The sequence below is a fragment of the Macaca fascicularis genome, chromosome 9, assembly GCF_037993035.2.
Source record: "Macaca fascicularis isolate 582-1 chromosome 9, T2T-MFA8v1.1".
NCBI lineage: Eukaryota > Metazoa > Chordata > Mammalia > Primates > Cercopithecidae > Macaca > Macaca fascicularis.
In genome coordinates this window covers 105979790-105999306 of record NC_088383.1, presented here as the reverse complement: position 1 = coordinate 105999306, position 19517 = coordinate 105979790, and the positions used below count along the sequence as shown (strand labels likewise).

General features: G+C 49.5%; 1 protein-coding gene across 4 annotated transcripts in view; it reads left to right on the top strand.

The window, feature by feature from the left end:
- SLIT1 (slit guidance ligand 1) overlaps positions 1–19517 on the top strand; it is a 190613-nt gene that overhangs the window by 130654 nt on the left and 40442 nt on the right. For all 4 annotated transcript variants that reach the window (XM_065521219.2, XM_005566094.5, XM_065521217.2 and 1 more), the window contains exons 12-21: positions 1333–1404; positions 2094–2237; positions 9308–9471; positions 10309–10332; positions 10471–10615; positions 11238–11312; positions 11505–11648; positions 14854–14997; positions 15303–15469; positions 18219–18351. In XM_065521219.2, the coding sequence (XP_065377291.1) occupies positions 1333–1404; positions 2094–2237; positions 9308–9471; positions 10309–10332; positions 10471–10615; positions 11238–11312; positions 11505–11648; positions 14854–14997; positions 15303–15469; positions 18219–18351 (1212 nt within the window). The remainder of the gene's footprint in view (positions 1–1332; positions 1405–2093; positions 2238–9307; positions 9472–10308; positions 10333–10470; positions 10616–11237; positions 11313–11504; positions 11649–14853; positions 14998–15302; positions 15470–18218; positions 18352–19517) is intronic.

Below are 19517 nucleotides of genomic sequence, written 5' to 3'. Positions count from 1 at the left end.
ACACGTGCTTGGCATAGACTAGAGGCCTGGCAAGTACAACAGAATGGAACTCCCCCGGGGAGTGTGGGAGCCTGCCAGCTCAGTGCCTTCTGTGCATGCCATCTTTTCTTGGAGCAGAGTCCAAGTAGAGGCTGGGGCTAATTGTGAATGGCACCCCTGAAGTTGTGCAGTATACACCCTACACAGCTGTGCATGACAGCCTGGTGAGGGATCGCTGTCATTGGCTGAGGAGACCAGATTCTGAAAGTGGCCTGCCAAAATGCAGGCCCCTTCCTCTGAGAAGTGAATAAAGCTCTCCTAAGTTGGAACATGGCAGTCTAAAAAGGTAAAAAGTGAAGAACCCAATCAAGTGGTTTTCTGTTGTTCATGGGTACCTGGTCACAGCCTCCTCCCTGCATATAGCAACGTGGATGATTCCAGTACACCCCACCAACACTGTCTATCTCGGCCAGCCCTGATCTTGCCTCCCTGCTTCAGTTCCTGCCCCCTCTGCTCCATTTCCCACCCAGCAGCTTGAGGGGTGTTTCTGAAATGGGAATCTGATGCTGTCTCAATGGCTTCCTGATGCTGGTTGGGTAAAGCCCAAGCTACCGCCCCATTTGTTTCCTCCATTCCAGCCACATTGGCCCTGTCACCTGTCCACACAGGACAGGCGCACACAGCTCCCTTGCAGGGCCTTTGCTGTTGCTGTGCCCCACTCCAGGAATGATCTTGAAGCCACGTTTGAAGAAGAAGTACCCAGGATTTTTTACTCAGCTTGAACATTTACGAGGGTAGCTTGTGGGGTCCGATTATGATATTGGGAATGGCATACAACCCCCCTCCCCAAACCTCCTGGATGCTTTCACTGTCCCCCCGAACCCACCCATGTCTACATGTGTTTTTTTTGAACTTTTGTTTTTTATAAAAATCTATACATGGAATTCATGCTCAATGCAGAAAACTTTGAAAATGCTAAAGTATATTAAAAAAATGCTTGAAGTCCCACCATCCGGATCTCACACTGCATGTGCCGTCTGGCATTCTATTTTTTCCTGTAACTCTCTGAAAATATGTTAGTTATTCTTGCCCATGGGGTTTTCTCTTCTCTCAACAATCTCCTTTTGGATTCTAGACCAGATGAATTTCCCAGGAAGCACCCCTTTGCAGCCTTCTGTGGGGTCCACGTGTGAGGGTGGTGGACAAGTTGCTATAACAAATATACACCATTAGGATGTGCTTCATGTAAATGGCTTAGGGGCAGCACTGTTGAGCTGGGGCCATCTGCAGAGCTGTGTTATCGCCCTGGTGGGCTGTCCTCTATAACTCTCCTCTCTGCTGCCTTTTCTCCAGGGTCCTCTATGGAAACAAGATCACAGACCTCCCCCGCGGTGTGTTTGGAGGCTTATACACCCTACAGCTCCTGTAAGAATGAATCCTGGGTGTCTTGGGTGGGACCCAGGGAAGGGCCAGCATTCCTCTGGCCTGCTAGACTGTCCCTTTCAGCCTCTTTGGGGTATGGAACTCAATTGAGACAGTGAGCTTGGAAGACAGGCAGACCCACTAGGGCTGAGAAAGTCTCCAGGGCTCTGCAGAGGCTAGAGAGGGAGGTAGAGGCAGCTTCACAGCTGCTCACAGGATGCCAAAGCAGAGAGGCTCCTGAGACAGCCCATGCTCCTGAGGAGCTCGGTGTGGCTGGAGACAGAGCTTTCTCCTCCAGGGGGACACCCAGGTCAGCTCGGCCTCCTTGAACCGTGAACTTTCAGGCAAAGATTTTCTCCCAGGGCTCAAGAGGCACAGAACACAAACGTTCCAACTCAGCTGTCTGGGGAACCCAATGGACCTCTGGGAAGGAGGAGGAGCCCCCCCTCCAACCAAAATGCCTTTGCAAGGTGGCTCTCTGCTTTCCCAGAATCCCACAGGGCATCTGAGCAGTTCTCGGAAAGAGAGAAGAGTGGGTTGACCGAGATGTCCCTGTGCATGGAGAAGGCCTGCTCCTATAGGGGCTCCTCCCTGTAATAACGCAGGCCGGGGCCAAAGAAGGTGCCCAGGACGTGAGATGGGTCTCATGTCAAGCCTCTCTCCTTACCACTTGGTCCTGGCTCTGCCCACAGGCTCCTGAATGCCAACAAGATCAACTGCATCCGGCCCGATGCCTTCCAGGACCTGCAGAACCTCTCGCTGCTCTCCTTGTATGACAACAAGATCCAGAGCCTCGCCAAGGGCACTTTCACCTCCCTGCGGGCCATCCAGACTCTGTGAGCGCCCTGATGCCTTCTTCTTCTCCCCTCCCAGCAGGCGGGCCTGGGGGAGGTTGCAGCCTCCACCGACAGGCAGTGGTCTGGCTCTGGGCTGCTGGGCTCACTGGGGGTGGCCTCTTACAGAGGAAGGACACAGACCTGGGTTAGACCATCCTGGGTTCAAAGTCCACCTAGGCCTCTTATTGGCTGTGTGACTCTGGGCAGTTTCTCTGGGCCTCATTTTTATTTATCCGTAAGATGGGGATGCCTTCCCATAGGGTTGTTATGAGATTAAAGAGGATGTTTGTACGAAGCTTAGCTCATTACAAGTGCTTGATAAATGCTGGCTTTAGCTAACAATAATATTGATGGTGATGATGATGATAATATATCACATTGATTCTAAGACACATGTTGTTTCCACATTAACAGCTCTGAAACTGGGATGCATGTTATAATCAGTGGTACATCACTTAGTTGGCAGCATTTTGTTTTTTATTGATAGTACAAAAAATAGTAGTGCCTCTTACAATTCATAATGTCAAATCAGATGAAATACAGTAATGACAATGGTGACTGTGAATAAAAAATTAGAGAGCAGTAAATCTGGTAATTGGTTGTAATATTTTATTGTGGAAAATTATAAGCAGATTAAGAGTAATACAGTGGACCAGGCATGGTGGCTCATGCCTGTAATCCCAATACTCTGGGAGGCCAAGGCAGGAGGATTGTGCAGGAGTTCAATACCAGCTTGGGTAACATGGCTGGGCACCCCATCTCCACAAGAACTTTTTTTAAAAAAGTAGCCAGGTGTGATGGCACACACCTGTAGTCCCAGCTACCTGAGAGGCTAAAGTAGGATGATTGCTTGAGCCTAGCAGGTTCAGGCTGCAGTGAGCTGTGGTCACACCCCCTGCACTCCCACCTGGGCAACAGAGAGACCTTGTTTCAAAAAAAAAAAAAAAAAAAAAAAAAAAGAGTACTATTTTTAATCACCCAGCTTCCAATGCTGTACAATTAATTCCTTAATATCATTGAGTATCTAATTAGTGTTCAAATTTCCAAGTGTCTCTTGCATGTTATGCAATTCTTTTGTTTGTTTGTTTTTGTTGTTTGCTTTTTGAGCCAGAGTCTCGCTCTGTCACCTAGGCTGCAGTGCAATGGCACAATCTCAGCTCACTGCAACCTCCACCTCCCGGATTCAAGTGATTCTCCTGCCTCAGCCTCCAAAGTAGCAGGGATTACAGGTGCCCGCCACCACGCCTAGCTAATTTTTTGTATCTTTAATAGAGATGGAGTTTCACCTGTTGGCCAGGCTGGTCTCAAACTCCTGACCTCATGATCCACCCGCCTCGGCCTCCCAAAGAGCTGGGATTACAGATGTTAGCCACCACATCAGGATTTAAATAAAGCCTGTGCAATATAATTGGCTGATGTTGGTTTATGTTGGTTGATGTACCTCTTAAGTTGCTTTTAATCTATGTGTCCTCTTCATTTTCCTTTTCCTTGTAATTCATTTGTTGAAGACACTGCATCATTGGTTCTGTAGGGTCTACACTTTTTTGATTGCATCCCTGTGGTGTAGTTTCACATGTTCCTCTGTCCCCTCTGTGTCCTGCAGATTTAAAATTGGATCTAGGAGCTTGGTCAGGTTCAGTTTTGATTGATTTATTTGGCAAGATGACTTTATAGATGGGATTGTGGACTTCCCATCAGGAGGCAGACAGATGTCTGGCTGTCTCCCTTTTGTAATAAAAACAGCCATTGATCTCAGTGCTTGAATCCATTAATTCATTAGCAATCCTGAAATGGTGATTTTGAATTTGTATCAGTCTGTTTTTGTGTTACTATAAAGGAATACCAGAGACTAGGTAATTTATAAAGAAAAGAGGTTTACTTAGCTGACAGTTCTGTGGGGGGGGGGTGGTGTACACATATGGCACCAACATCTGCTTGGCTTCTGGTAAGGCCTCAGGAAGCTTACCATCATGGCGGAAGGTGAAGCAAGGGTAGGCATGTCACATGACAAGAGAAGGAGCAAGAGAAGGAGAGGGAGTGCCATGCTCTTTTAAATAACCAGATCTTGCATAAACTCAGAGTAAGAACTTACTCATTATCACGAGGGCAGCACCAAGCCAGTCACGAGGGATCCACTGTCATGCCTAACCTCGCTTTGCCTTCTCCCATGATTGTAAGCTTCCTGAGGCCTCACCAGAAGCCGAGTGGATGTTGGTGCCATACTCGTCCAGCCCACAGAACTGTCAGCCCAGTAAACCTCTTTTCTTTATAAATTACCTAGTCTCAGGTATTCCTTTATAGAAACACAAAAGTAGACTGATACAAATTCAGCTGAACACTGAACACTGATCCGAATACCTCCCATCAGGCCCCACCTCCAACACTGGGGATTACATGAGATTTGGTGGGGATGAACATCCAAACCATATCAGAATTCTAACATTCTTTTTTCATTTCTAATGCAGTTGTGACTATGCTTTAAAACAGAATCCTTATATTTAACTGGAATGTTTCCACGTAAGGAAAATTCTCATCTGCTGTGTGGTTACACTTAGGCACATAAATGGTCCTCTCATTCTACATCTTTAATTCTGAGCCTACAGTAAGACGGGATGTGCTGACTTGTGGGTCCTGTAGTGTGCATTTAATGAGCATTAATTATTAATATTACTATGTCCGTTGTTGTCACTGTCATCCCTGCCCCTGTCTGTGCCAGGCAGTGCTCAATCATCAGATAACATCTACTTGGGGTATTGGGATAGGTTCCAAACAGGCTGAGTAAAAGGTACAGCTCGGGACCCCTGGGGACTCTGCACATCACCAGAGATGTCAGCCACAAAGACAAACTCATTAAAGCCCACAAATTCGCCTGCAGCCCAACTCCTGCTAATTAATTTACTTATAGCCAGGGAGATGAAGAGGAAGCCCCATGGGGAAACTTTGCCAAGTATGTGAAATTAGAGGGTACAGGGAGACACTGGCAAGGTGGACTATTTGAAGCAGCTGGCAGAATGTCTGAAAGAAACATGCTAAGGAGATTTACTGGCCAGGGACCCACACACAGGAAAACCTTGGGGATGGGGAATGGAGTGAGAGACTCATGTGAGCCATTGTTATTTGCATGTATTATCTTAATACTTAGAGATGCTATGAAGATAGGTGCTATCATCCTGATTTTACCTAAAACAAAGACTGAGGGAGGTTATGTGACACACCCAATGTTGCAGAACATTCGGTAAAACAGGAATTTGATCTCAGGCATCTCTTCACCATCACCGAGAAATTACTTAGCTTCCCCTTTAATTGTGCTTTTTCTGTAAGAACAGAACTCATTATTGAAGGCTGTAAAGCAACACCGAACTTTCATGCACATCTATTAGATGTTAACGACTACAATTTGGAACAAGAATAAAAGAAATATAAATCCAAGGTACTAATCAAGTAATATTATTAGAACCTCAAGTGGTTCAGCTTCTTGACTGAGTCTTATTTTATTAAACCTGAGCAGATTTAAATTTACCAAATCATGTTTGATTTGTCCGTAGCTCCAAGATCTGTGGCCGAGTTCCTGTGTAACACTATTGATTTTGCTGCAGTTTTACTTGCCCCAAGAGATTTAACATTTAAAAAAAAAAGAAATAGCCCTATTGAGGTATAACTTACATACTAAAATTCACCTGTTCTAAGTATACAATTCAATGATTTTTAGTAAATTTCCAGAGTTCAACTATCACTATGATTCAACTTTAGAACATTTCCATCACCTTGCCTTCAAAATCCCTTGTCCCCATTTCCAGACTCAGCCACTGGCCATCACTGATCTATTTTCTTTCTCTGTAGATTGCCTTTTCTGGACATTTCATAAAAATGGAATCGTGCAGTCCAGGTGCAGTGGCTCACACCTGTAATCCCAGTGCTTTGGGAGGCTGAGGTGGGCAGATCACCTGAGGCCAGGGCAACATAGTGAAATCCCCATCTCTACACAAAATTCTTAAAAATTAGCCAGGTGTGGTGGTTCATGCCTGTGGTCCCAAGTACTCAAGAGGCTGAGATGGGAGGATTCCTTGAGCCCAGAAGTTCAAGGATGCAGTGAGCTGATTGTACTACTGCACTTAGGCTGAGTGACAGCCTGAGACCCTGACTCCAAAAAAAAAAAAAAGGAATCATACAATATGTCATCTTTTGTGACTGACTTCTTTCTTTAGCATAATGTTTTTGAGGCTCATTCATATTGTAGCATGTATCAGTACTTTGTTCCTTTTGATTACCAAATAATTTTTCCATTGTGTAAATAGACCACAATTTGCTTGTCCATTCCAGGTGATGGACATTTGGGGCGGTTTCCACCTTAGGGACATTATGAACAATGCTGCTATGAATATTCACTCACAAATCTTTGTGTGAACCAACATTTTCATTTCTTTTTTGTTTTTTTTTTGAGATGGAATTTCGCTCTGTCGCCCAGGCTGGAGTGCAGTGGAGCAATCTCGGCTCACTGCATCCTCCACCTCCTGGGTTAAAGCAATTCTCTGCCTCAGCCTCCTGAGTAGCTGGGATTACAGGCGCTCACCACCACACCTGGCTAATTTTTTTTTGCGTTTTTAGTAGAGACAGGGTTTTACCATCTTGTCCAGGCTGATCTTGAACTCCTGACCTCATGATCCACCTGCCTCAGCCTCCCAAAGTGCTGGGATTACAGGCATGAGCCACCGCGTCTGGCCAACATTTTCATTTCTTTTGGAATTTCTGGTTCATATGGTAAATTCCTGTATAACTTTTTTAAAGAAATTGCCAGTGTTTTCCAAAGTGGCTGTACCATTTTGCATTCCCACCAGTGGTGTATTATGAGGGCTCCAAATTTCTCTCATTCTCATCCTCACCAACACTTGGTATTGTCTTTTTTATTTTATTTTTTTTGCATGTTGATTCTAGCCATCCTAGTGGGTATGAAGTAGTATCTCATTGTGGTTTTAATTTGCATTTCCCTAATGACTAATGATTTTGAGCCTCTGCCTCCAAAGATTTTTAGCTGTGACTCCTTAATGCATATATCTAGAAAGACACTGAGAATTAGTCCTCTCTTCCTTTCCTTCCGCTGCCAGAACTGTTCACAGAGGCAGCTGCATGGCCACATATGCAGCACATTTTTGGGTGTTCCTTTAACACAGTTATTTTTTCCCAAATGGATTTTTTTTCTTCCTCCTGAGTGTTTTCCCTTTCCAGCTTCCTGCCCTTTGAAACTGTTAAAAATTCTAATTTGTATAAAATACTAAAGTTTACATAGAAGCCACCTGTCTCTGTGGGTGGTTCAAGTTTTATAGGTTGTTTTTGGCACAGCCTGTTTCTAGGAAGGAGATATTCTACGCCACACACCTTGAGTATTTTAATACATGCCTAAACAACACAATTAGATTGACTTTGCACAATTTTCTGCCAAGATGGTAATAAAGGGAAGCAAGTGGTTCAGGCAGGGGCTGGGGCACTAAGTCACAGGCAGATGTGGATGGGCAGGTGGGGAGGAGTCATAAGCAGTCCTTAAATCCTGGTATGTTTTAAATTAGCTACAAACTCTGCCTCCAGGATATCAGCAAACACACCCTGTCTGTGGAAACTGAAAGTTTAATAGGGGAAATAAATGTTGAGCTTGATGCAGAAGAGGTAGGAGGGGCCTGGTCCACCTGGTGGAGCTGAGAGGAGCAAAAACTCAGGCGGGAAATAGGGAAGGACACTGCAAAGGAGAGGTAGCGGGGACCTAGTTCCCAACCGGGGGCCGGAGGGCAGAGCCCAGGAGGTGATGGATGGCAGAGAGCACCGCCAAGGTCTGAGCTGAGCTGGGCACAGACCCTGGGCAAGGGTTTACTCTTCTGCTTGGAGAGTTCTGCAGCCCCTTGCAGGGGCCTGGGCTGAGACCAGTAAGTCAGATGGCCTGAACTGATGGCACTTAGATGGAGGAAAAGTGGCATGGCAGGGCAAGTCCCTTTGAGTTGGCCCGCTGCTCTGTCTCCCCGTACTTCGTTTTCTTTTTCTTTCTTTCTTTTTTTTTTTTAAATTTGAGACGGAGTTTTGCTCTTGTTGCCCAGGCTGGAGCGCAGTGGCGCAATCTCAGCTCACGGCAACCTCTGCCTCCCAGGTTCAAGCGATTGTGCAGAGCCAGGACAGGTGTAGGAATGCTCTTCCCAGGCTGCCTCTGTTTGGACAGCCATGAGCAGGGCATGCCCACTCAGAAGTGGCTGGTCTGAACCCACTGTTTGTCGGAGCCCGCCCGTGGGCATCTGCCAGCATGGGGTTGCACACATCACGGCCATCTGCTCCCTGCTACCATCCCCAGGTTTATCCTGCTGACAACACAGGCAGCCTGCGAGAGAATCGGAGTGATTCCCCAGGAAGGGGCTGCTCAGTCATGGTTTCTGAGTTTTCTTTGTGTTGAGAGACAGCTGTAAAATGGTCAAGGAGAGGTCACTCCTGTGGTCTGGGGTGGGGATGGTGACTCCCTGCAAAGCCCAGGGACTCCAGCAGGCCTTGCCACTCTGGCCCCAGCACTCCCTATAGGAGACAGGCTGCTACCTGAGTCTGAAGGAAAGGGGACAAACCAGGGCTCATGGCCACTGGGGAGGGTCAGAGGCTGTGGCCTGGGCACCTGCAGTCCTGGGTTTTGTTACCTTCTCTGGGCCTTGGCTTCCTTGCCTGTGAAAGGCCAGGGGTGCTCTGGCCAGTCTCTGGGTCCTTCCTGTCTCCGCTCATGCTTGTGAAATGTCGCAGAGCAGAGGGAGGGAAAGGTGAGTGTAAAGAGAGGGGGCAGGATGAGGCTTGATGGGGAGTAGGACAGGGACAGCAGGAAGCTCCGGGTGGCAGAGACTGTTCCCTTGTAGTGCTCTGGCAGGACCGCTCCAGAGCTGATGGGCTGCACCCTGGGGGTTCACCCCACTCTCCCTTTCCCGCTGTGGCCAACCCTAGGCTCCAGGACACAGGCAGCCTCCTTGGCCCCAGCCACAACAAGGCCCTGTCCAGGTGGAGGTCAGCGTGGGTTTGCAGCCCTTGTTTCTCATAGCTGATCTGCCTGCTTTGGATAGGCACCTGGCCCAGAACCCTTTCATTTGTGACTGTAACCTCAAGTGGCTGGCAGACTTCCTGCGCACCAATCCCATCGAGACAAGTGGGGCCCGTTGTGCCAGTCCCCGGCGCCTCTCCAACAAACGCATCGGGCAGATCAAGAGCAAGAAGTTCCGGTGCTCAGGTACCTGCCTGCCTGCCCACCTGCCCACCTGCCTCCTGTCCACCTGCATACCTGCCCGCCTGCCCACCTGTTCACCTACCTGCCTCCCTACCAGCCTGCCTGCCTACCTGTCTGCTTGTCTGTCTGTCTTCAGCCTGCTCAGGGACCCCCTGATGTTTCCTGGATGGCTCCCACAAAGGTGTCTTTCATTACTGTGAATCCAGGCTGTAGGGTGTGGGCCCAAAATTCTAGACTTGATCTGAATGGTAGTTCAGTCCCACCTCATTTTACTGAGGCCTAGGGAAGAAGCAAGGCTTGCTGAAGGTCCCAGAGGGAGGACTCAGGTTCCTCCACTTTCAGCCAGTTCTCTCTTATGCCTTTGTTATCAAGTCTTTTAAGACACTCAGGAGGCCTGGGAACCCTCCTTGGTGAGATAGGAGCCTCTTCCAGGCTTTGGGATGCAGAAACAGCCTTAGCAATTGTAGTCCACATGGCATCTGGCTGGGGACAGTGTGGGGCAGCTTCTGAGCCTAGATCCTGGTCAAGGACCTGACGCCACCTGTACCCCATCCCCACCTGTAAAGTTAGCACAGTCCCCACCGTGTGCCAGTGCAAGTGAGAGCTCGATAGTTTTGGCACTCCTTGCAAGAGGTTTAATTGGATGCGACACCCCCAGCGTCAGCCTGGGCAAGGAACATGCGTGCTCTGTGGCTCACTCTTCTGCACACAGGGACTGGGCAGATGGGCTCCTCAGCCCTGTCTGGGGTGCCTTCAGCTGAGCAGTGGGGCTGGGGCCTGGGCTGTTACTGCAGGTCCTGGCTGATTCCTGCATTGTGGTATTTCTGCTTCTCTCCCCAGCTAAAGAGCAGTACTTCATTCCAGGTAAGAGAGTGGGGGGAACCAAGGCCAGCCTGGTGGGAATGGTGGCAGTGGGTGGGCAGGCTGGGGGCCTTGGTTGGCACAGACTGCTGGGAGCCTGCCCTGGGCCCCTCAGCCCCTGCCCCCACCCTCTCATGGCAGGCACAGAGGATTACCAGCTGAACAGCGAGTGCAACAGTGACGTGATCTGTCCCCACAAGTGCCGCTGTGAGGCCAGCGTGGTGGAGTGCTCCAGCCTGAAGCTCACCAAAATCCCTGAGCGCATCCCCCAGTCCACGGCTGAACTGTGAGGGTCCCCGCCCCCACCAGCCCTCCCCTGTCTCTTTCTACCACTAACCCTCCTTGGCCTACTCCAGGATTTTCTTGGTCCAGCCCTGTCTGGGGCTGAACCACTGGAGCCTTTGGCTCAGGACATGCCAGCTGCTGGCTTGGGCAGGAAGAAACCCCATCCTGGCTGCCCTCTGCTTCATTTATAGCCCCCCTCACCCCTCAAAAGCAGATGCCAGTCTCTGGCACTCAGGGCAGGTCACCAGCCTGAATCAGGGATGGCTTTTCTCAACGATGCGTTTGTCTTCTTCCGGGGGCATGATTCCAAAACCCTTTGTTATTTTTATTCCTCTATCTAAAAATATGAATTTGTGTACACATATGTCTATGTGCATAGATGCCTGCAAGCATCTGTCATTTACGTCTGTAAATTTTTCGTGGCATTTTTAATGTTAAAAATATCCCCATTCATATCCTCTCCCAGTACTAGGCCCAGCCTTCCTTTCAATAGGATCAGTTTATTTTGCCAGATACATTCTTCCGGGAGTCTTCTCTGTTTGAGTCCCAAATATTCTCAGTTTGGAAGGGATTTGAAATGTCTATCATTTGTGAACGTGCAAGTTCATTCTTGCCTCTTACAGGCGATTGAATAACAATGAGATTTCCATCCTGGAGGCCACTGGGATGTTTAAAAAACTTACACATCTGAAGAAAATGTGAGTTACCCGTTGGTGAGAAGGCGTCTGTTGGGATGCTGGCCGGGGATGGAGAAGGGAAATGCCAGGGTGGGGGCAGCTCCCATTGTGGGGGCCAGGGCTCTGTGCATGGGGGTGTTGCCTGCAGGAAGGGAGGGGCCTGAGCTCCTGGGTGCTGGCCATGTGTAATCCTCCCCCCACCTCTTCTCCCAGCAACCTGAGCAACAATAAGGTGTCAGAAATTGAAGATGGGGCCTTCGAGGGCGCAGCCTCTGTGAGTGAGCTGCACCTGACTGCCAACCAGCTGGAGTCCATCCGGAGCGGCATGTTCCGGGGTCTGGATGGCTTGAGGACCCTGTGAGTGTGCAGGGCTGGGAAGCAGGGTGGGCCAGCTGCAGGAGGTAGGTGAAGCCAAGGGAAAGGAAGAGAGAGGCTGGAATGGCCCCTCCCCTGGGCCCAGCTCTCAGGCAGATGGGGAGAACTGAGGACCCTGACTGTGTTGGGACAGGTAATCAAGTGTTGGTGACTCTCTGGTGAGGCCTGTTCTCTTGTACCCTGGGGCATGGGGCCGATGCCTGGTTGACATCAAGGGATGGAGACATGTGGGCCCTCCTAGAGGTCCCTTCCCATTGCCCTCTGGTCAGGCTGCAAGAGCACAGCATGAGTTCAGGAGTGGCTGGCACTACTGCAGGCAGGAGGGGCTGGATGACCTTGCCAGGGTGACTTAGTGGGTGTAGATGGGGGAGCAGCGATGTTGCACTGTCCTTGAGATGCTGGGATCCCATAACCCCCAGCCCAGCCTGAGCTGACCAAAATCTGGAGCTCAGTGGGATCCTGGGGTCACCCACTCCTCCATGATGCAGGACACCCCCTCCATCTGCCCCAGCAGAGCTGGCTCTTCAGATGATCCTGTGGATGTGCAGTGCGTCCCATAGACAGGGCAGTCCATCGGATCTCCCACAGAGATGGAAATGTTTCATGTCTACGCTGTCCAGACCAGCCACCTCATGTGGCTGTGGAGCAGTTGAAATGTGGCTAGTGCTACTGAGGCACGGAATTTTGAATTTCATTTTATTTTAATGCATTTAAATCTAAATAGCTACATGTGGCTAGTGGCTACCATGTTGGACACCACAGCTCTAGGAAGCCACTTGCCTGGGTATAAATCCCAAATCTGCAGCAGGATGTAGATTTGTCTCTGAGCACCTATCATGGAAATTTTAGAAGTAGACGAATGTGTGACGGGACTCCCTGTGGATTTTTGTTCCTTTATTTTACAAAAAGCAAATTTTATTATGCACTATGTTTTGCAGCTTGCTGTTTTCACCTGTGAATATAGCTTTGCCATCTTTCCAGGCTGTTCCTACAGGCTGCCTCATTTTTCTCTAAGCTTACCTAGTATTCCTTAAATGTGGGCATGGGGGCTGTCTAGTCAGCTGCATTCTTTCCAGGGAAGATAGGACAGAGGAGAAGAGAAGGGCCCATACTCCATCACTATCCAGAAATGGCCACTGTTAATTATTGGTATAAACAACTGTCTTTCCAGTCTTTTACATATCTCTAAACCTGCATATGCATACATGTGCACACACATACATACGTGCATACATGCATGCATACAGAAATATTCTAATGGAATAGTACATTTTATTTAGTAACCTGCTTTTTCCTTAAACTTAATATGAGCACTATTACATATTAAAATTTTTTTCCATTCCACATTTAATTCCTAATACAAAAAAAGTATTCTGCATCAATTTGAATGACTAGGTATTATATAATTATTGGCAAAGTAGGCTGTTTCTATTTTGTTTTTTATAAGCAGTGTTGTATTGATACCTGCCTTAGTGAGTTCAGGCTGCTATAATAAATTGCCACAGATGGGAGTTTTATAGACAACAGAAGTTCTAGAGGCTGGAAGTCTGAGACCAGGATGCCAGCATGGACGGGTTCTGGTGAGGGCCCCCTTCTGCGTTGCAGACTTCTGACTTCTCATTGTGTCCTCACATGGTAGAAAGAGGGCAAGAGAGCTCTCTGGGATCTCCTTGATAAGGGCACTAACTCCGTTCATGAGGGTTCCACCCTTATGACCTCATCACCTCCCAAAGACCCCCCATCCTAATCCCATCACATTAGGGATTAGGACTTCAACATAGGGATTGGAGGGGAAACACATTCATTCTGTGACAATATCTTTATTGTGAAATTCATGGATAATGCATGATGATACTCTTGTTAGGAATTCCTGAAGATGGAGTAGTCCGGTGAAAACATGAAGTGTTTTAGGGATTTTGATGCATCTCACCAAATGCACTTCCAGGGGGGTACAAAGGCATCTCCTGCCAGTGCGTGGAAGTGCCCAGTCACTCAGACTGTCACAGATCCTGAACGTCATTATTATTATTATTATATTTTTCATTCTTTTTCAATTTGGCAGGCAAAAAATCAATATTGCTTAAATGTCTTTGATTAGTAGTAACATTGAACATTTTTGTGAATGTTAGTAAACCATTTTAATTTCTTTTGTGAGTTGGCTATTCTGTGTTGGCTTGGTTTTTGTTTTTACTTTTGGTTGGGGAGTGAAATTGAGCTGGGTTTTTGTTGTTATTGTTGTTGTTGTTTAGGGAGACAGGGTCTCACTCTGTTTCCCAGGCAGCTGGGGTGCCGTCGTGCCATCATAACTTACTGTAACCTTGAACTCCTGGGCTCAAGAGATCCTCCCGCCTCAACCTCCCAAGCAGCTGGGACTACAAGTGCACACCACCATGCCTGGCTAAGTTTTACATTTTTTTGTAGAGAGAAGGTCTCACTATATTGCCCAGGCTGGTCTCAAACTCCTGGTTTCAAGTAATCCTTGGCCTCCCAAAGTGCTGGTTTTACAGGCATGAGCCACTGCATCAGGCTTGGGCTGGGTTTTTGAAGATGAGCAGCAGTTTTCCCAGATGTAGATGAGGAAAAAGAGTATTCCAGAAAACTGTCACAGCGGTGTAGCAGGCTGAGGGCTGGTCCATCTCTGGGGAGGCAGGCAGGTGCCAGGGCTGAGATGGTCTGGGTCTGGGTGGACGTGGTCTCAGATCAGAGTAAGGGGCTGAGATGGTCCGGGTCTGGGTGGACGTGGTCTCAGGTCAGAGTAAGGAGTTTCAGCATGACTCTGTGGGCAGTTTGGAGGCTGTTAGTGGACTTGAAGCTGGAGAGTGATATGATGGATTAGGTTTTAGGAAGTCTCCTGGGCACTGATATGGAGCGTGGCCTAAAGACAGGCAGGAACTCTGGTCACCCAGGGCGTGGAGGTGAGGCCAGCATGGGGGCCGGGACAATGGCAGCGAGAGAGGGAGACAGAGCCTCGAGGCTTCTCAGAGGCAGGGTGGGTGTCTGGAGTGGGCACAGGTGTGTAGAACTCGCCTCACCTGACCGGGGCCTGACTGGCGCGGGTTCCTGGCTCTGCGGCTCGGGGTCTGTGGAGGAGAGCTGTGAACCAGCCACGGTGGCTGAAGCTGCGTGGCCCAGGTGGACGGCTGGCAGGCCTGCAAGGGCCCCCTTCCCCTCCCCCGCTCCTCCCCAGGATGCTACGGAACAACCGCATCAGCTGCATCCACAACGACAGCTTCACGGGCCTGCGCAACGTCCGGCTCCTCTCACTCTACGACAACCAGATCACCACCGTGTCCCCAGGGGCCTTCGACACCCTCCAGTCCCTCTCCACACTGTGAGTCCGGCCTCCAGGACAGGCGGGCGGGGGCTCTGGAAGCAACTGTCCCAAGGGTGTGGTCCTCTCAGGCAGCCCCTTTGAAAGCGCTCACCCTGGGGGTGCTGGGTCTTCGTGGTTTGCTGAAACGTGGGTTCCACATTTCGAGGTCTCCCTCCAGTCCTGAGAGCCGGTCCTCTTGGTGACGGGTGGTGGTCTGGGAGATAGGGCCGTGTGGCCGTGTGGCCGTGGTGGACAAGAGGGGTTTGCTGGGACCGCTGAGAGGGGCAGAGTGTCTCCATGGCCGCCTGGCCTGCCTCTTCCAGGAACCTCCTGGCCAACCCTTTCAACTGCAACTGCCAGCTGGCCTGGCTGGGAGGCTGGCTGCGGAAGCGCAAGATCGTGACGGGGAACCCGCGATGCCAGAACCCTGACTTCTTGCGGCAGATTCCCCTGCAGGACGTGGCCTTCCCTGACTTCAGGTGTGAGGAAGGTAATTCGTGGCCCCCCAGTGGCGAGGGAGAGGGAGCCCTGGGTCCAACCAGTGGGGTGGGGCAGGTTAGGAAGATGGGGTGGACAGGCAGCACCCCCTGGCATGCCCTTGAGGGGAGAGGTTTGGTGGGGAGGGGAGGCCCTGTTTTCAGGAGAGGCGAGGAGACGCCCTGCCTGGTGGTGTCTTTGTGTGGTTATAAGAGCAGTAAAGTTCCTATCCTTAAAAAATGGGAAAATACGGATAAAAGAAGGAAATAAACTTTACTTCTTAACCTATCGCTCAGAGAAAACAGTTCCTGTTTTAGTGTAGTTTCTTTCTGTAATTTTGGTGAACTCAGACCTGCCTTTTGACTGTCCCTAAGTGCTCTAGACTCATGGGATCACCTTATCTTAATATGCAATGGAACCCTTTCAAATCCCCCTCCCCTGTATGTAGGAAACCCTAGTCACTCTGCTCCAATGCCCTGTTTCCTGGGACTTCTCAGGGTAGCCCCATCCCTCATTTTTTCCCCATGGCACCAAGCACAGAAGGTCGCTGTAGGAAGCAGATTTTTCTCAGTGCAGCCATCCTGTCCTTAGCATCTCTCAGCACCCTGCCGCAGGGAATTTCTCCCTGGCTGACCTCAGCTTCCAGCCCCCTGCTCCGCTTCTGGGTGCTAAGTTGCCTCCCTTCTCCCGGGTCTCTCCCTTTCTTGCCCTTTACCCCCCGCCCCCAATAGCCTACTCCGGTGGCAGCTCCACCCTCAGCTGGCCCGGCCAGGCACGTGGCAGTGGGGAGCTTTGACTTTCACCCCAAGAAACACCATCAGGGTATTTTTCTAAACAAAAGTAATGAATTTTCTAAGAATACTTTTGCTTCCAACTTCTAAAATTAAAAAAAGACTACTATTTACATATATCTTTTATTAAGTCATACAATAATAGCTTGCAAGTCTTTTTACAAAATTCTGATTTGTTTAAAACCTAACTATGTGTTTGGGGCATTTTCTCATGCCATTAACTATCCTTTGGAAGCATTATTTTTTCCAAGATACAGTTTCCTTTTATCATTCTTATTACAAAAGAAATGCATCCTCATTCCTGAAAAACAACCACCACCAAGGACAACCAGAAGGAGGATTAACAAAAGTTACTGACAGGCCAGGTTCGGAGGCTCATGCCTGTAATTCCAGCACTTTGGGAGGCTGAGGCGGGCAGATCCCTGAGGTCAGGAGTTCAAGACCAGCTTGGCCAACATGATGAAACCCTCTCTCTACTAAAAATACAAAAATTAGCCAGGCATGGTGGCGCATGCCTGTAGTCCCAGCTACTTGGGAGGCTGAGGCAGGAGAATCTTTAGAATTCGGGAGGTGGAGGCTGCAGTGAGCTGAGACTGCACCGTTGCACTCCAGCCTGGGCAACAGAATGAGAATCTGTTTCAAAAAAAAAAATTACTGATGTGCCCACTAACCCCCCAGCCCCCATGCCCCAACTCTGGATAACTCCTGTCGACATTTGCTATGTGGCTTTCCAGATCTTTGCTGTGTGCTCACGTGCATGAGTGTGGCACACAAAGGATCTTGCAGGGCCACCTGTGAAAACCGCTATCTGGAAGGCACCACAATTGATGTAAGCAGCCGCTGCTGCTGGGCATTCAGACAACCTCCCCCGTCCCACTCCAATGCATCGTGCTGCCAGGAGCACCCTTCTAGATGCTCCCTACATATATATTCCACTCCCCACTAGAACAGCTTCCTAGAGGTGAAAGGATGTGAGTATTTCTAAGATGTTGCTGCTGAGAACCTGGTGGCCAATGGAGCAGGTTCTGGAGGCAGGCTGCTTGCTCCAGGCTGGGGCAAGTTTCTGAACCACTCTGCCCTTAGTTTCCTCATTGCTCCAATGGGCTGATAGTAACATATTCACTAGAGAGCTGTTCTGAGGACTCAGTGACTTCACCCTTATCATGTGGGGCCTGCATAACTGATGGTCACTGTCACCGGGGAGCATGTGCTACCAGCATCCCAGTGTCCTCAAGAACTCTGACCGTGGTGATATTATCATCTCTCGGACACCCAGTCAGCAGAAAGGAAGGCACAGATTTATTGAATGGATGAATGAATCAATGAAGGGATGGTGTGGTATTGAGGGCTCAGATTTTGCTTCAGCCAGACCTGGGCTCAGACTCTGCATTGCCTTGGACCAACTTTATGAGTCAAGCAAGTTGCCTAACGTCTCCAGAGCTCAGTAAAATGGAAATTCATCCACTTGTTCATTCATTCGCTCAACTCATGTGTTTTGAGGGCTGCTGCGTGCCAGGCACTGCACTCGGCACTGGGCTCTATCAATGAAAAAAGAGGAGAAAAGAGGCCCAGGTCTCCGTCCTCCTCGTGCCTGCGTTCTAGGGGCAAGGCTGCACCCCTGACTGCACGGTTGAGGAGACAATGTCGATCCGGTGCCCGGAGTAGCCGGCATTCCAGGGATGGGATGGTGTGCGGGCCATCCTCCTGCCCTACTTCGACCAGGTCCACTTTGAGTTTGAGGAGAAAGAGATCAACTCAAGACCTATTTTAACCTCAAAACTGCTCTAGGGGCTTCATTCCTAGTGGTGGTGGCGGCTTGGGGGGAGGTGTGGTGCAGAGACTTGCTGATGGCAGAGGTAGTGTCAGAGGGGTCTTCTGTTCTGAGAGACCCCAGAGCATGGCCCCGACTATAGGAGGCCCTACAGCGGCTCGTCCCCCTTCCTGACAGGGACTTTGTGCCTTCTTCCCTAGGCCAGGAGGAGGGGGGCTGCCTGCCGCGCCCGCAGTGCCCACAGGAGTGTGCCTGCCTGGACACCGTGGTCCGCTGCAGCAACAAGCACCTGCGGGCCCTGCCCAAGGGCATTCCCAAGAATGTCACAGAACTGTGAGTAGCTCAAGGCCTTGCCCTCTTCACGGGGGTCCACCGGACGGGGACAGCGGGGACATTTCCTGAGGGGCTGGGGCCTGGCAGTGGGAGGAGGAGGTGACCCAGGGCAGGCATTAGCTGACTAGGAGCTGGAGTTTGGGCTTTGTAGAAAACGCTGCCTCCAGGAAGCCTTTGAGCTTCTCTTTGATTCCCCCTCTGCGGTCACCTGATACCACATGGCAGCGAGTGCTTCCTCCCTTTAAGCTCTGCCTTTAAAACAAGGAAAACATTGCTTTCCCACCTATCATTGTGTCACGCTCCTGTGTCATGAAGACTTACAAATGTGATTTTTGTACCAGCAGTGTAATGTTCTTCACAGGAATCTACTATGATCCAGATAACAAACCCCCTTTTGTTGCATATTTAAGTTGTTTCCAACTTTTTTTTTACTGTCATAAATAGAACCAATGCTAACACGCCTTCACTGAAATCGCCAGTCAAAGAGCGGTGCGTTTTCAGGACTCTTGCTGCCTTTTGCCTGATGGTCTTCCAAGAAAACCTGTTTCCTTTGCACTCCCATTGACAATGTGAGAAGGCTGCCTTCTTGCTTCCCTGGGTCAGCACTGAGTATGGTGGTGCTGAAATCCTGGCTGATTGGTATTTGGTATCTGAGCGCATGTGGAGGATTGGACATAGATGCATTTGACAAACAGGGATGGAGACCTGGGACTCTTCAGCAGACACCTCCCGATGAAAAGCTCTGGCCAGCTCCTGACCTCTGACCTCTTCCTGTGCTCTGGGGTCGATCCCTCCAGGCCTCCAAAGCTGAGCTTTTCTCCCCCACTCCCGGGACCAGTGAGGAAGCTTTCATTTGTTGTTTCTTGCGTTACCAGCAAGGCTGGCCTTTTCCTCACAAGCACATCAACCACTATGGGCCTTTTCCTGGGCCCGGCCTGCCCCATCTTCACCCTGTTTTCTACTGCAGAGTTAGTGTCCTACAGACCTCATGAATCCTAGTTTTCTCCTTGGAGCCTCCTAGCAGCCCTGAGAATAATGGGATGGGTAGGGTAGCCTACCTTCTTTGACTGAAGATGCTGAAGTTCAGAGCTTGCGAAAATCTTTTAACTTCTCTAAACCTCAGTTTTGTCATCTGTGAAATGGGACTACTTGGGTATATGGACAAG